Source organism: Anser anser (assembly GCF_964211835.1).
Source record: "Anser anser genome assembly, chromosome: 20".
In the NCBI taxonomy this organism is placed as follows: domain Eukaryota; kingdom Metazoa; phylum Chordata; class Aves; order Anseriformes; family Anatidae; genus Anser; species Anser anser.
Window position 1 is genome coordinate 3,776,200 of NC_139741.1, and position 17,149 is coordinate 3,793,348.

At 56.9% G+C, this 17,149-nt stretch overlaps 1 protein-coding gene across 2 annotated transcripts in view; it reads right to left on the reverse strand.

Annotated features, from left to right (window-relative positions):
• Nucleotides 1-1,203: 1,203 nt before the first annotated feature.
• The window catches only part of DOC2B (double C2 domain beta), a 32,553-nt gene continuing 16,607 nt past the window's right edge, over nucleotides 1,204-17,149 (reverse strand). Inside the window, exons 2-9 of one of the 2 annotated variants that reach the window (XM_083806328.1) lie at nucleotides 14,955-15,034; nucleotides 10,368-10,442; nucleotides 9,038-9,147; nucleotides 5,307-5,433; nucleotides 4,970-5,127; nucleotides 3,712-3,793; nucleotides 3,433-3,529; nucleotides 1,204-3,222 (exon numbers count right to left, since the gene is read on the reverse strand). In XM_083806328.1, coding sequence (XP_083662454.1) covers nucleotides 3,086-3,222; nucleotides 3,433-3,529; nucleotides 3,712-3,793; nucleotides 4,970-5,127; nucleotides 5,307-5,433; nucleotides 9,038-9,147; nucleotides 10,368-10,442; nucleotides 14,955-15,034 — 866 coding nt within the window. In that variant the 3' untranslated portion in view covers nucleotides 1,204-3,085. The other variant, XM_083806329.1, reaches the window with a different exon arrangement.

Genomic DNA, 17,149 nt, shown 5'->3' on the forward strand with positions numbered 1-17,149 from the left:
TATATATATACATGCATGCATATATTTATTATATACAGGGAAGAGATGTCTAAATTATAAATAAGATATATGTAGAAATACAACAATTAGATATTTTATTTATGATAATACTATAATAGACAAAAGGATGAATGTGTAGTTATATATATGGGGGTTAGGGAGATACTTATATCTGTAGTGTGTATATATATACAGAGTATATAATATATAATATATATATTTAACATATATATTAATAAATTATATAATATAGTATATATAAAAACTGTATACACATCTATACATATGTATGCATACATCTATATATTTATATAGCTCTCCATGTATAGATGTATTTGTAGACACACATATATGTATTATAATACTATAGTATTGCCATTTATAGTTACGTATTATAATACTGTAGCATTATGATGTATAAAAGTGCATCTCATGCATACACACACACACACACACACACGTGCACATAACTCTGCTGTGCCCCATGCAGGCGGCAGCAGCACGTGGGGCGCAGGACACCAACAAGTAATTACGTAGGTGTGCACATTTGTATAGTTCCAGGTGCACGAGCAAATGCTGTGCACCTGTGTACGTGTGCGCAACCACGCCTGGCTGGCGGCTCTGGCCCCATACTCACAGCCAGCAACTGAGGGAAGCGATGCCGGGCTGTACTCGTGCGTATTTGGGCCAGAAATCACAGGTTCTGCCCCTGGGAGACCCCCGGGCATCTGAGGCACTGGCGGGACCCCAGCTGTGGCCGGACAGCCAGAACCACAGGGTTTTACCCCATGCACTGGGAACACGGTGACCAGCGTCTGCGATGGAAAAATGAATTGTCCCTAACGCCCTTCTGCTGATGCAGCGCCTTTGAGTGATGAAAAGTTAATGGAAACTCCAAATGCCAGATTTTGTGTTTAATCCTTGCCTAATCCCCTCTCCTTGACAGTCCCCATGCAAACCTCCCAGCACTTTTGGGGTGGATCAGGGGCCTGGTGGCAGTGGGGACAGCGTGGGTGCAGGGTTTGACAGCAGAACGAGCCTCAGCAGCTCCCCATACGCCAGTCTAAAAACTTTGGGTTTGCAGCAAGAAAAATGTCCTCAGTGCCCAGGAATGCAAAACACAGGGGGGACTGGGGGCACGCGATGTGACACCACCACGGTATGGCCACGGGGAGACTTGAAAGCTGCACCTCCAGCACCTCCTTTTTTTTTTTTTTCCCCCTTTTTATTTTGGGTTCTCGTTATAAATATTAACAAATCTGACCAAAAGTACACAGATAATGCTGAAATACAAAATTCCTTTAGGATGCAGGTAAGGACAATTTCTGCAGCCTTCACATTGTAGCAAAACATCGGTATCAAACATGTCACAAGGCTGGCGCGACGACCACCGCTCTGCATGCAGCTGGGATGCACGGACAGTCCGCTTAGAAAAGGCTTCGGTGCAAAGTGATGAACCCCCACGTCCTGCTCCCCCGCAGCCATAAGCCAGTTTCACAGCGACATGCGCTTGAACCCGTCGCTTACTGCTGACAACTTTGCAGGCAGGTGCTCCCACACCCCCAGGGGCTCAGCACCCCGAAATCAGCCCCTGGGCATCGCGGTGCTGGAGCAGCGGCAAATCACCCGGAGCATCCTCGTGGACACGCTGCTGGCATTCAAATAAAATCCATGCATATCTGTAGAACGCATTACAAATATTAAGTTATTAAAAAAGACCCTATGAACATTTCCCCCCCCCCATATCAAACAAGGTGTAACACTGTCGGAACTTGGAAAAGTAAACGGAGGTCTGATTGCTTTCCAAAAGTTGTCAACACCCACGCGCACACGCACACACGGATACACGGCTCAGAAGCTGTAGGTAAGAGATTGAGACCGAACGGCACAGCAGCTCTTCCGAAGGAGTCGCAGTTTAAAGGCTTCAGAAATTTCTGGCAAGGTGCAGCATTTCGCAGAAAGTTTTCACCCGTCGGTGCCTCGTTGGGTTTTGCACGAGAGCCGGCAGGGCGGGATGCGGAGGACAGCTCAGACCTGGTGCCGTACACAGTTCAGGCCTGGTATTCCTGTGCCGTATGCAGGAATCTGGGCCAGACCATGCATGCTGCAGCAAACTGGGTGAGCTGGCGGCTGTGCCCGCGCTGAGCACCCCCAGGAACAGGCTCGGCCTGTAGCGCACAGGCAGCTTGTGGTGGAAACTGCCTGGCTCCTATGCAATGGCATGCACTGGGAAAGGAGATAAAGGGGAAAGTGAGAAAAGTCCAGCCTAAAAGCCAGCTTTCCTGGAAAAGCAGCGGGGCTGAAACTCCCGGGAAGCGGCACGTGGGGAGAGGAGCAGCTGGCACAGCCCGGGGCTGCCCTGCTCGGCGTTGTTGTTTTATTCCCTGCTTTCACTCCCCATGCCGGCTCCCGGGGAAGGCGGCCGGGGCTGGAGCTGCCCCTGGGGGGTTTGTGGGGAGCTGCAGAGGCGTTCAGCCCCTCAGCCTGCCGGCTGACTCACACGGGTGATCGGAGAAGACAAGCACATTTCTGGAAGAGAAGCAAACAGTCTTCCTAGGTTATCAGAGAACACAATCATTCCGACGGAGGAGCTTTAAATGCATAAAAGACTGTTTAGGCCCAAACCACAGAGACTGACAAACCACCAGAAATATGGCACAATCGCCTGGATAAAATAGTTCCATGTTTTAGTGACGCCTTTTGCTCATATTAGATACACGAACGAAGACTGATGCATTCATTTTTGCCACTGAATTGCAAGGCAGCAGGAAGGTAAGTCAGTACAGCGACGAGTTAGGAGAGGAGTCAGAACTGTAGTGCATGCAGGTGTGTGTTGAGTGTGTGTGTGTGTGTGTGTTTATGCATTTGCATGCTCGTGAGCATGTGTGTGTGTGCGTGTAAGGGTGCTGAGAGGCATTCTGGAAAAGCCTTAGGGGCCGGGACCCGCCGAGCACAGCGAGGGGCCTCTGCCTTGCTCCCTTGGATGCGTGTCCCCGCGGCACGGCGCGGGATGTCCCCTCTCCCTCGCAGCAGTGCCTCGCTCCCCTCCGCCCGACGCCGTGGAGGCGAGCAGTCCGCGGGGCACTCAGTCGCTGAGGACGGCCCCTGGCAGCTCGTTCGTTAGCGTGTGCCAGCGCTCGATTTTCTTGTCCTTGTTTTTCAGGCAGTCGAACCAGTGCTTCAGCCTCTCGCCTTTGGCATTAATTCCCAGCACGACTCCACCTTGGGAGAGACAGAGAGGAGAGGTGGGTGGGCACCAGCGTGCGAGGCACACCAGGACACACCAGGGCACACCGGGACACACCAGGACACGCCGGCCATCCCACCCCGCAGGGAGAATTGGGGAGTGAAAAAGGCAGCCAGGGCAGGGGGGCAATGCCGCTTAGCCGAGATCGCAGGAACACACCCAGCGTTTCTGGATGCCCAGCTCACCTATGAAGTCGTTCGATTTCCCAATGTCGTAGTCCCACACGGTGACTTCCAAGGTTTTTTTGGCCAGGTCGCCGTGCTTTATCTCGTAGCAGAACTCCTGTGGGGAGAGCAGGCGCCTTCAGGCTGAGCCCACGCAGGGCCCAGCGCCGGCAGCGCCATTCCCCGCGGGGAGCTCGACTCCCTCTCCTCCTGCAGTGGCTGGGGTGTTTTATTTTCTCTTTTAAGTCACAGCACTGAGAAAAGCCCCTCAGGTGAGAACCATGAGCAGCAAAAACCCACCTCATTGAATTCGGGGTTCAGTGTTTTCTTCTTCACTGCCGTCTTATGCTTCGACTTCTTGTCCTCGTCCGGTTTCAAGTAGCTGCAAGGAAACCATTCGAGGCAGTCAGCACACAGCCGCTGGGCAGTGTGAGGATTTTCCGCCGTTTTTGTGTCCCAGGTCCCTTCCCATGTTGGCACTCTCCATATCTTGCTCGTAATTCAAAAATTAGGGCTTGCAGCAAGAAACATCACTCGTCTGTCTGCTCTGCTTGTAGCCCTGCAGGTACGATCACTGCCTGCCATACATGTGAGGCAGCTTCCAAAACAACCACGAAAAACAAAGGGAATTCTGTTGTTTCAGGAACCGAGCTTTTCCGATGAGCATTCAAAAAAGAAAGGGTGGATTTTTATACAAACGTCTCCACTCCTAAACAGCAATTGAGTAGGCAGCTGAAAGCATTCTGCTGATAAACTCCATTACTGGCCTCCCACATACCAGGCACGTTTCATCGCAGTCACTCTGTCTCAACAAATGCCATCCCTAAAAGTACTGAATTTGGGATCAGAGCGCTGGGGACAGGGACGAGGGATGGGTGCAGGTTGCCAGCCCTTCCTACCATATCCCTCTCCACTTAGCAGAGTGCAGATGTGAAAAATGATGTTTCCTCCCCCAAAAAGAGCTGTGGCCATGCTCCTGCCTGCGGGCACAAAGCAGCACCTCCCCTGGCACCCCAGCATGCGGGGGCCACCAACGTCCCTGCCCCACAGGGTGAGGCTGGCTCGCAGCAGCCCACACCATCCATTTTTTGTTTTTTTTTTTTTATTCATAACAGTGCCTGTATTTTTCAAAAGGAAGACAGCCCCATCATTTACATCGCAAAGCATTGGCAGGACCTGCAAATGTGCCCCCAGCCCCATTAACCAGCCCCTGAAGCCACCAGAGCTATGGGGTGCGATTAAAGTGCTGCCTGACCTAATTAGGCACGCGCTGTAATTACAGCCTTTACAAAGCATGGCAGTGACCTGGTGGGTGCGGGAAGGGGGGGGACAGGACGGTGCAAGGCACATCAAAACCATCAGGGACCGGGTGCTGCTCGTCACGGGGCGGCCACGGGGCAGGCTTACACCTTTGGTACTTTGCATCGTTGTAAAATAATTGCCGGGGAATAACACGCTCACAAGCTGCTACCGTGACGCCCTCATTTGCATCTCTTAATGAGAAGGATTAATTAACTGCGGGGAGAGGTGAGGTGGGCCGGTGCGGCACGTCACTCACGTTTTGACGTAGGGGTCGGAGTAGCCGTTGGCGTCCATGGCGGCCAGGTGGGCGCAGCGGATGATGCCCACCAGCAGGCCCTGCTTCTGCGAGCTGTACTTGAGGGAGATGAGGATCCGGCCGCGCTCCTCCAGCGACTTGTCCTCTGTTTTATCTATCTGGGGGGGGGAACACAGCCAGTCCGGGGCTGCTCCGGTGCCGGACGCCCACCACGAGGCCTGCTGGCCTGCGCCTCGCTGGCGTTGAGCATGGCTCATACACCGAGATTAAAAGCAGCCCAAACGCTGCCTGCTGGCACCTTTCAGGTGTCACACCGCCCCCCTCCCCGCCAGCTCACCGGCAGCTGCTTCTCCAGGCAGATGCTGAAGTTTTTGGTCTGGTTGGGCTTCAGTTTCTTCAGCGGGATCCGCGTCTCCCCGATGAACTCGTTGTGGCGGAACTTGTCCTCGTCGCACACCGAGATCCTGAAAGGAGCACGGGGCGGAGTGAGCTGTGTGGGGGCTCCTCTTCCCCTGTTTTTTTTTTCTTTTTCTTTTTTTTTTTCCCTGTAACAGCTTCCCTTCCTTTCACTGCCTGTTTTCCCTCTCTGTCAGACACTCCTGTTGTCGCCCATTTCTCACCTTTCCCAACAGGGCCTCGCCTTGCTGGGTCTTGATAAACCCAGGAACAATTCGTGAGGGAGCAAAAGTAGTTACAGATGAACAAATAGTGCCCTGCGATCCCATGTCAGTGGAATGAATTGCACACCATGGCTCTGACCGTGGGTGGGTTATCCATGGATGGCTGGTTTCTCTGTGAGTGGTTTCTCCGTGGATGGTTTCTCCATGGATGGTTTATCTGTGGATGGTTTATCCATGGATGGGTGGTTTCTCCATGGGTGGTTTATCTGCGTGTGGTTTATCTGTGGGTGGTTTCTCCATGGCAGTTTGACCACCAGGGAAGAAGGAGGCAGCGAGGAGCCGCACGGACGGCGTAGCTGAGCTGCACGAGGAACACCAGGTTGGGGGAGCAGGCGGAGGGAGAGGGTTTGGGGAGAAAACCCCAAGAGGGGCCATGGGAGTGCTGCTCTCCAGAAATGGCTGCAGCGTTACTATAGATACCCGCAAGGAAAAACACCCCACCGCAACAGCAAAATCCTCAAGGAGAATCTGAAATGCAGGCAACGTATTTCTTAGTTCCCTTCCTCCTCTCTCTGTTCTCCTTCTCTCCTCTGCTGCCTGTGCACCTGGGGGAGCAGTGCTCGGTGTGGATTTTACCTCTTGAGAACCAGAGCGACAAGATGCCCCACCCTGCGCCTTGTCTGGACGCACCCCAAAAGCACTTCGAGGTGTTTGTTAGATGTGCTCGGTCCATCTGACAGCCCCCCCCAGCCCTATAGCTGCCTGGCTGCAGTCCCTCCGCTCCGCTGGTGCGGTATTTGTCACTGGCGGGCCAGTGGTGCATTGGCCCCGTAAGTCAGTGCAGAGGCGTGAGTCAGAGCGGCACACAGCTCCGGCCCCAGCCCCTGCCTTTGGAAACAGGCGTAATGCAATTACACCGGCTTGAATTTTATTACGAGGAATCAATGTGATGGAATTTTTATGCCTTGGTTTAGAAAATCAGCTCCATGACAAACAGTGAGCGCACGTCTCCGGCAGCCACCCTCGCTCCCCGTTAGGAGCTCTGTACCGCGAGTATCACCCCCCTTCCGCCTCTCTCTTCATTAAACCCGGTCCCTCGCGCCCTGCTGTCGATCTGACAGCTTCCAGCGAGGGCTTCGGACCTCCGGGCTAAGGCCGTGAAACCGCCGCAGCAGAGAGCTGGGGAGCGCACGGGCGATCGCCGCTCACCCAACTTCTCCTCCCACTCCTCCCGGCCCTGACTCACTGCAGCTCCAGCCACCCCGCAGCTGACTCACGGCTGCTGCCTTCACAGGAGCTCCTCCGGCCTCTTTTCCCTTGTGGGAAGGGGAGAATGGGGTCAGCGAGGAATTTAGCCGGGGCCTCGTACCCTTTCCCTGAACATGCACGGACGTAAGAGGCGTCGGATGCTGAAGACGCAACGCCCGCCTCTGAGCTCCCCATGGTCCCTATAGCAACTTGGGAGGCTCTCAATGCCTTAAGGACAGGCAATGCCTGGAAAGAGACAAAATGGCAAGAGGCAGCATCTGGGACTGTCCAGCAAGGCTGCAGTGCGGGGCTCCAACCAAAACGCCTCCGCGTCTGAGCGCAGGAACCACGGAGCAGTCAGACACCGGCCCGAGGCCGCCCGCAGTTCTGCAGCAGAGCTCGTCCAGGGCTCGTGGTGTAATGCAGTCTGGGACCCCAAATCTCCACGTATCTGCAGTGTGCCTATTAGACCTGATCAAATACTATTTTCTGAATAATATATTTAATGAGTCATGATGTTTGTCAAACACATGATTAAACAAAGAATTCCTGGCATTCGCAGGCACGCTGAATATCATATGAATAATGCATCGCTCCGCCAATATATCTGGATATGAATAATCGTATCCAGTCTCCGGCCAGCTCCGGTATTTATTACGAATACAATCTATTTATTGCCTATTACATGGATAATTTAAATGTAGGCGGCTGCATTCTGCCCACTTCAATTTCCCCTGCCCTGCAGTGCTGGTGGGGGGCTCCGGTGCTGCTCGGGCTCGGGCTAGACTCAAGGATGGTTTGCTTGATGAATGGATGAGACCTTTCAAGATCCTCCCACCTGCTGCATTTCCTGAAATCTGAAGGATGGGGAGGGCTGAGGGGGCTGGTTCATTAACAAAATCCTGCTCGCCAGTCCCTCGGACATCCCACATGTCCCATCTGCCCCACGGGGACAAGAGACAGCACCTGGGGGCACGGCTGGGGCTGGGCTCAGGGGCAGGAGCAGCCCAGGTGGGCAGGGAGGCCATGGGGACCCTTCAACATCTCCCCAGGAGCCGGGAGGAGAAGGCTGGTGGTGGCTTTTATCTGTTATTTTTACAGAGACTCCGTGGTCAGGGCACAGGCGGGCAGGTATCCATGTGAGGAGCTGCGACATGTCCCTTCCACCCGTCTAAAAGGAAGGAAATCCAAGCATGGAACTGAAGTAAAAGCTGAGTTCTCTGCCTTGTGGTTCAGTTGTGAGAAGCCTCGTCTCATCTACGCCTGCCTCAGGACAAAGAAACTCTTCTCTGCCGAAGCCTTCTGCCGTAAGGATGGAGGAAAGGAAATAGGAGGCTGGGGAATTGCTCTTAAGCAAAATGAAGAGCACTTGAGTTTTAGGCGCTGGCTCCCCCATGCAAGGGAAAGGAACGGAGCCACGGGCCCCAGGAGATCGCGAGATCGAGGGAACTCCATGAGCCGTAGGCAAGGGAACGTGTCCCCACATATGGAAATGTTGCCAAAGCTGGGAGGGGATGAGGAAAAACATCTTGTGTGAACATTTACACACCCATCTACTTCAGTTCTGTGGAGCCATTTCCAGGCAAGGTGAAGGCCCCGAGCCCCAGCCTCACAGCCACCCCACATCACCAACTCCTCTGCTTTTTTGCTCACACAAAAACCTTCCCAGGGCGGCAGCGGGGCCACCCGAGCCTCAAAGCATCCAGCCTGGGTCTGCCAGGAAACCTCCCTGCACAGAGGCAGCGCGAGGCCAGCAAGGCAGAGGCCAGCAGTCCCAGGGGACAGCAAAGCACTGGGCACGGTGGGGGACAGGCAGGTGCAGCACCCCGAAGGTGTGCGTCGGGGCTTTCGCTCCCTGCTGCGTTTCACCAAACGTCTCCCTGCAAACTGATTTCCACGCCTGAGAGGTTGCAAACTTCAAAGCCTGCAGTGAAAAAAAAATAAAAATACCCACCGCTAATAATAATAAAAAACCAGAGGCTTTCCAGCCCAGCAGGCCTGCAGCACTTTCAGCATGACTAATATTTTCCATGTGAAATAACAACCTTGGCGCTCGGTTCCTCATCTGCAGGCACGCTGCAGGCAACAGGTGGGATCTGCCCCGTGCCCCCCGAGCTCTTTTTTTTTTTTTCCCCCGAGGGGAAAATGCTAAACTCTGCCTTCAGATCAAGAGGGTTAGGTGCCAGCCATGGGTGCCTACCGCAGGGTCTTGCGGATCATGTCCTCGTCGGTGATGCCGTAGTAGGTGAGCGTCTCGTTCCAGGTGGGGTTCAGCGTGTTGCGCAGCGTCTTGGTTCGTAGTTTATTCGCCTGGAAGAGCAAAGGAGGAGCGTGGCGAGCGGGACCCCGACCCCTGGGCTGTGGCCGTGGGTGCCCCAAATCCCCCTTCCCTCAGCGGGGCGGCAGCGCGGCACAGCACTTGCTGGCTCATTTGCAAAGCGACCCAGCTCCGCATCCCCCTCCCTGGAAACAAGCAGCGAAACGGGAACCTTGGCAGAGGCAGCGAGAGAGCGGGGATTTCATTTATACAGCAGGAGCGAGAGAGGGGAGGAAAAAAAAAAAAAAAAGTCTTTTTTCAGGTTCATTAAAAAATACCAATTTGCTGTTCTGGCTGGTTATTTGCATTCCTGCTTCCAGCACAGCTCCTGACTCTGGCTGACTCAAAATAAAAACTCAAAATAACTTCCTGGACGTGCGTTTTGTTAGCAGGGGTAACACCTCACGGTACTGCAGCTCCGCAGCTGCGGGGGCCAGATCCTGACCCCTCGCCCTATGGCCAGAGGGGGGTGTCCCTGTGAGCCCCCCCCCCCGCAGCCACCCCTGCCCTCGGGCACTGCTACCTGTGGCCACGTCCCCCCCCAGCAGCAATGTTAATCAGTGCATTTGCAGAAACTGGAAATGACAGATAATATCGCTGATGAGAGCGCTCCTGGCTCTCCTGCTTCCAGCGGAACTCGAAATGTGGTTAAAAACTCCCTCTACCGCCCTGAACGTTATGAATTAATTCAGCTGAACCGTAACAAGTAAACATACCTCCCCCCAAAAGGTCTTTCCTTTAGTGTAAAATAAGAGCACAATTAATATTCATAACACATAGATTTAGCATTTAAATTCCACATCCCCATCAGTTACACCACGCTCTCACTACACATCAATATCTTTAATTACTCTTCTCTCCAGCAAGCGCTGAGCTTAAGTAGATGGAAATATTTCCCTTACGATTTATACCCTGCTTTATTAGGATCTGAGGGGTTTTAAATGCAAAAGGAGAAGGAAAACCAAACCACCAAACTAAACCAGAGCTGGTTTCTCCCCACGCTCGGGGCTGTCCCAGGACCTCATGAGCCCGATGCCTGCACCCAGTGCTGCCGGGCAGGGGCTGCAGGGAGGCATCGCTGCCCCCAGGAGACCCGTGGTCCCTCCGGGATGCTCCAGCAGCCCCTCGGGGCACTGCTGCTCACAGGGGGAACCATCACCAGGTTCCCAAGGGAAATTCCTGGGAAGGGAGAGGGAAGTGAAAGGCGTCTCACCTTGCTGGCTCCGGGAAGCAAGTGCAATTTGACGTAGGGGTCGGCCAAACCATTATGGTCCATCGGCTTCAGGCCCTGGAGAGGGAAGAGCAGCAGGAGTCAGAGCAGCAGCGGCACCGGCGCTGCCCTGGGAGGCAGAGCCGCCCGCGGGGTGCTCTCACTGAGCCCAGCCCCTGATGCCCATTTCCATGGGGCATCTCCAGGCCGTGGAGCCATCGCGTGGTGCCCCGGGAGCAAGGAGGGAGGAGAGCAGGATCGGTGCCGGACCCAGGCTGTGTGGCAAAAGCAGAGCACGCCCAGGGCTCCCCTGCGGCGTCACATTGGCCACCGTGCACCTCCGCTGCCAGAGCAGCTGACTCTGACACCCTGCTCGCAATTAATTTGGGGATTAGGGAAATCAGCGCAGCGATCTTCATGGCTTAAAATTACAGGGTTTTGTCATTTAATAATCGCTTACGAGCAAACACACACCTCTGCTGTTGTGCTCTTCCCCTGCAGCGCTCCCCAGGGCGCGAAGGCGCCGTCCTCCAGCTCAGTGGTACGGCACCGCTGGTGGCACGACCGCGGTCGGAGCCTGGTGCCCACGGGTGCTGGAGCACGGCCACCAGGAAGCCCTCACGGTGCCCCTCACTGATGGGTTTTTATCCGACCCCCACCGCTCTCATGGGACGACATGGATCGTGCTTACTCTGGAGCTCCGGGCAGAGGGGATGAGGCTGCTCTGCCCCGCGGCCTCTGAACAACCGCGGGGCTGGAAATGCTCAGGGGCCGTGCCCCAAACCAGCACAAAGCCATAACAATGTGCACAGACACAAACTCCACAGGGAAGGGAAGCAACACAAGGGCACGACACACGGAGCCTCATTTTTGCTGGTCCTCGGTGGAAACCACAGCGGTCCCACCACAAACAGCCCTGGGCTGCTCCAGCCCAGCTGTGGGAGCCCTTCAGGGGCTGTTCCCCAGTGCCTGAGGGCACACCTTGGCCGGCAGGACAGAAAGAGAGACATCTGGGCACAGAAACCAGACTGAGGGATGCTCACGGGTCGCCAGGCCCCTAGTGCAGAGTGTCTGGTGCCTGGGATCGAGGCGCGTTTGTATGGCTGCTGCTGGAGTGGCCGTGCGCAATGGAGGCACAATGATGGAGACCAGGTTTGGGGCAAATCGGAGGGGCAGATGATGGGGTAAATCACTTGGCATATGGGATAACACACCCAGCTGCACGCCGGCAGCCCTGGCTGGCCAGGTTTGCACAGCCCAGGACCTTGGGACCAGCTGCCGACCCCGGGCAGGGCTCCGCATCCACGCTGCCCTGGGGCCAGGCGGCCAAACGAGGCGCAGCGAAGAGGATTTGGCTCCTCCGCCAGAGCCAGAAGGATTAAAAAATATCATCAGCAAATGTAGGCTAAATGGCTCTGTTTCAACAGCATTGCAGCTCAGGTCACCTCCCTGGCCCAGACAAAGGGGAACGTGGCAAACACGGAGGATGGGAGGCAGGTGCCAGCTGCGGCTCCGCGGGCGTCCACGGCACACGAGGACAGCCCTGGCTCCTGGGGACCCAGGGGAATGGGATCACCGGTTGCTCATAGCAGAGAGAAGTGAATCCCGCCCACAGGCTCCCGCAGTGGGGCTGCCCCACCTGCCCGGCTGCTGCGTGGAAAACGAAGCCGTAAGCGAGTGAGCAAATTCCCATGAAAATGGATGGAGGGAGACAGGCAGCGCTGTAATTCACCCATCAAATCAGCTCAATTAAATTACCTTCTGAGGAGGCTATTTAAGGCTTTTTTAACAGATGTGCTACGGAGGATGGGGTGGCAGGAGCCTGGAAAATGGCTCCTAATGCTACGTCTGGCTCCCTCCCACGTCGCTCTGCGCGGGTTCAGCACCGGTGGGATGTAACGCGATGGCTCTGCCCCGCAGGGACACACGGGTGACTGCGCCATTGCCCCCTCTGCTTGGAGGGCCCTAAATCTCCTCTGAGAGAGCTGAAAGGCTGAGGCAGGGTGGCCAAGGGCTCCCCAAGCCCCACGCTGGGGACAAAGTAACCCACCGGCTCCACCAGCATGGCCCTGTGCCGATCAGCCCTCCCTGGGGCACCGATGCTGCGCACGCCTTTCCCCTTCTTCTCCCCAGCTCCGAAATCCCCTCCGCAATCCCGAAATCCCTGCTGCGATCCCGTGGGGACCGACAGCCCCGCCGCTGCCAGCTGCACTCTGTGCCACTGACATTTAGCTAATCAATAGGATTTAATTACGAGGCGGGCTAATCGGGCTGCCTATTAACGCCACGCTCGAGGCACGCAGAAATCGCAGGAGGAGGCTTTGTGCCAGCAGCATCCCCCCGTGGCCGGCAAGCTGCCGCTGCCCAAACCCAGCCCCTGGTGCCTCTTCCCAGCCCAGGGGTGCTGCGTGTCCCTGCTTTGCAGGGAGCCGTGTTGGCCCTCGCAGATGGGCACGTCAAGAAATCACAGCCAAAGGCTTCCCCAGAGCGTGCTCAAAACAAAGGAGTTGTGTTTGGAGGAGCTTGAGGCCTCCCGGAGAAAAGGGGGTGACATCGGTGTCCCCGCCGGGGCCAGGAGCTGCAGCTGTGGCTGCCGGCTCCCACGGCTCGGAGCTGGGAACGTCCCCGCGGTGATAAATATGGATGAGCAAATTCATAAGCCGTGTGCCGTGCGGATCTCCAGGGCTCGGCTGCGGGTTCGTGGGGGCGCATCCAGGCGCTGGGCAGGGTGGAAGCTCCCGGGTATCCTCCAGGAGCCCCCCGCTGCAGGCCGTGGGCCTGGCACGGTCACAGGGCAGTGCCGTTGTGTCACCATGGCTTTGCCCAGCGTTGTCTGGGGATCACCCGTGACTCCTTCCTCCCAAAAGCAGGAGCCCAGCGGAGCTACGGGACAGCACAGCGGTGTCTGCGCTGCCCCACGGCCCTGTAGGCCCTGCAGGGATCGGTGCAGCACGCTGGGCTTGGTTGAGCTGAGCAGAAAATGAGACCCAAACGGCCATGTGCTGTGCCAGGGTACAGCCCGCGGCACCTCGTGTTATCCAGGTCCTTCTCCATCCCGTTTCGGGAGGGCAGAGCTCTGTGCTATTAGGGAAACCGAGGCACAAAGTGCCCCAGCAGGGCAGCCCCCTGGAAGCCCTGACCTGCAAACCGAGCAGCTGGTGGCTGCAGAGCAGAAAATCGGTGTTGGACCAAGACGGATCAGATTTAACCGAGGAGGGAGGTTATTCAGAGGAGAAAGAAAAACCCTTCTAAGGCGGCCGACGCCGTGCAGCCCCGCGGGACCCGCACGTCCCGGCACTGCCCCGCTGCCCGCGGCGCTGCCCGGCCACCACGGCCCCGCTGCAGCGCCTGGCGTCTGCGCAGCCACAGCCAGCTCCCACCGCCGGCAGCCGGGGTCCTGGCCCTTACCTTTCTGTAGTCAAGTTTTGGCAGCTTTCCCCAGGCGAGAGATGAAATGAGAGCGAGCAGATGGCAATGTAAATAAAAGAGAAAAATGGGAGAATGAGAGCAGAATGGAAATGAACAGGACTGCAACGCTTGAATGTCAGAGCGGCGGGGGGGGCTGGCCCACCCGCGGGCAGGGCCTAGGGCTGTATTTAGGGGGGTCAGCTGCTGCTGTTCCCTTACAGCCCCACTCCAGGGCATGGTTGGACCAGGGATCTCCTTCCTCAGCCCTGCCTTCACTCTCGCTGCTGTCAGAGCCTCCTCCTCCTCGTGGGGCTCCTTCCTCCCCATCTTCCTCCCGCTGCAAACCCGAGCAGAAAAACCCTGCTTGGCTCCGCTCCCGAGCGCTACCAGGAAAACCCGACCCGAGGCTGCCCAGCGGCTGCGTGCAGCCAGAGCCGAGCTGTGGTGCCCCTGGGCCTGCTCCCGACGGGTGCGCACACCCAGCACCCAGCACCCAGCACCCAGAGGGGCTCTGCTCCGGGGTGGGGGCCGCAGGTAATCCAGTTGTCCTTGAGCATCCTCAGAAGGGGAACAGTCCCCTGGGGGTCACCTGCAGCCCCCCCCAGCCCTTCCCAAGGCTGCAGGGCCGGGGGTCTCCCTCCAGGCCCCCCCCCCGGGCTGGGTGAAGCAGGGAGGAGCTGAGCAGCGCCCTGAAGCCATGTGCCCAAAGGCAGAGTCAGGGCCTCCGCTGTCTGTTTCTGCTCCAAAACGTGCAAAAAAGAAAGAAAAAAAAAAAAAGCCCAACAAAACAACAACAACAAAAAACCCTAATTGCTTCAATCACGCAGACGGCAAAGGAGCTGAGGCAGAGCACTTTGTGGCAGTGATTAGCAGCATTTAAAAGAGCCATTTATAAACTGACAGCCGGTCACAGCGTCAAGTAAATAACAACATCGGGTTGGGTGCTCTGGTGAAAGCCATAAATAGCTGCAGCCGGCTCGGCACGGGGACAGGGACAGGGATGGGGACGGGGACGGGCGAACAGCTCCATCCCATGGGACTGGGGCTGGAGATGGTGCGGGCATGGGGCTGGAGAAGCGGCTGGGGGCAGCAGAGCCCCGGCTGAGCCCCCCGTGACCCCCTGCTTTCGGCAGGGCTCCGGCGTCCCCGTATCGCCCCGCGGGGCTGGTCAGCTCCACGTACCTTGGCTTTGTTGATGGTGCAGTGCAGAGCGTTGTTCTCCTGGTCGTAGAGCAAGCTGAAATCCAGCGTCCCCAGCGCGGCTGCAAGAGACACAAGAGGCTGTGAACCAGAGGGACCAGCACCGCTGGCTCCTCGCCCTGTAACACGCAGGGAGTAGATGAAGATGCTACAAAAAGGCGAAGCATCCTCCAAGTAAGCCCCGGTACGAGGCGGTGTGGCTGGCACGTCCCGCAAGGCTTCATCCTGGGGGTCTCCCCATCCCCAGGGCTCCTCTCCGGGGGGAGCCGGGCAGCGTGGCACATCCCGCACCTCCTGCGGCGCTGCTGGCGTGCCCGCCGTGTGTATTTGCACGCTGACACCTTTGAACGAATGAGCCACCAGTGGGACCCATTCCCAGCTCCGGTTTGGCTGCGAACTGTAAATTAAGCCCAGCGAGAATGGAAATACTTTTACGGGTAAGATGAAAAACATCAACAGCCCTCAGCCAGAGCGGTTCCCTCACGGCATCGGCAACCCAGCTGCGGCCGTGGCGGTGCTCGGGGCCGAGGGGAAGGGGCGGGAGGGCAGCGCAGAGCAGGAGCCTCAGCAGCAGAAGTAAATTGGGTTTGAGAAATTCTCTCCCTCTGGACTGAGCAAGTCGCACGAAGGCAAAGCAACAGAAAAGCCTTAAAAAGGCACGCTTTCCTAAAATGTGCTCAAACCTTCACCAAGGCCCCCCAGACCCAATCCCCACGTGGATCAGCATCTCCCCCAGCATGGCCTCACCTGCCAGCAGCCTTCAGCCCCCCCCGGGGTCTCCAGCCTGTGCTTTGCTGTGCCCACCTTCCCCTACTGGGTCCTCCCGAGCATCCTGCGCTGCCTCCCGGGCACCTGCGCCTCCCCACGGCGCAAACAGGGCCAGAGCAGCCAAAAAACCCGACACCACACAATATAAAACCCGAAATAATTTTGCTCAACATCAAGGCAGGGTTTGCTGCCCGGGAGGTAAGCTGGACAAACTCCGTGGCAGGACATCAGGGGCCTGATTTCCAGCAGCGGTGCCGAGGGGGGCGGCGGACGTGCAGGGGACCAAAACCTCCATGCGGTGATTTCACGGTGATCTTCCAGCCTGAACAAGCGTTTGCCTGCTAGCAAACAAAAACCGCTGCTCCAGAGCAAATATTTTGTCTTCAAAGCAAAGAAGAAAAATATTAAAAGTGGGGTTTGTGCCAGAATAACGTGCCCCCCTTACTCTGGAGTAATTTCATGGCGCGTTAGCTGCTGGCTCAGGTAAGCCATGAACCAGTGGGGTTCGCCTGCCAGGCTCGGGGAGATGGAAGCGATGCAGGGTGAGGCCAAATCTGCAACACCTCGTGTGTCACCCCTGGGCTGGGCCCAAGGGGCCCCTGCTGAGCAGTCGCCACCCAAATTGTGCTGCCAGCAAGGCTCCAAACTGCCCGTGGGGCTGGCGGCGCGGGTGGGGAGGTGGAAGCTGTGCATGGCAGCGTGCAAGCACCAGCGGCACCGGTCCCATGGCTTGTGGAAAAGTCATCAAACCTTGATAAAGCCGGGATTTTGCTCATGGAAGATGAACCCTCTGCTCTCACAGGCTCTCCATCCTCACCTGCCCTTTAGCCAGCCGCTGCCCGCCAGCCCCAGAAGGGGGCCGCGGCTTAGCCGGCTGGATTTGGCAGTTTATAAAACAAATTAAAAGCTTGGCGTGGAAACAGGGTTTGGCCAGGAAATGCCGGCAGAGCCTCCTGTCCCCTTGGCGCGGCAACCTGCCCCAGGGCGCAGCGAGCCCGGCCCCAGCAGGACGGGCGGCACGGGCAGGGGTGCACAGCCCCTGCACAGCTCTCCCCCAGCCTGGGGGGGGGTCCTGCTCCCCGCAGGGATATGTGCTGTCGATGGTGAGCTCCCATTCCCAAGAAGGGGGTCCGCCTTCGTCAGAGGGACGCAGAAACATCATCGGCATGTGTTGCACTAATTGCTTAAAAGCGCGGCCGTATGGAAGTGACAAAAGGGATCAGGGTGACGTGGGGGACTTGGCAGCCGCGGCGCTGCAGCAGGAGCCTGGAGCCTGGCAGGGGCTGCAGGATGCGGCCCCGCAGGGGCACGGCCATGGGCACAGCCACGGCCGAGCTGCAGGGTGAGAGCCTGCAAAGCTCGTGGGATCCCACCGGGTGGTGAGCACGGGGCCAAGGCTGGTGCTCGAG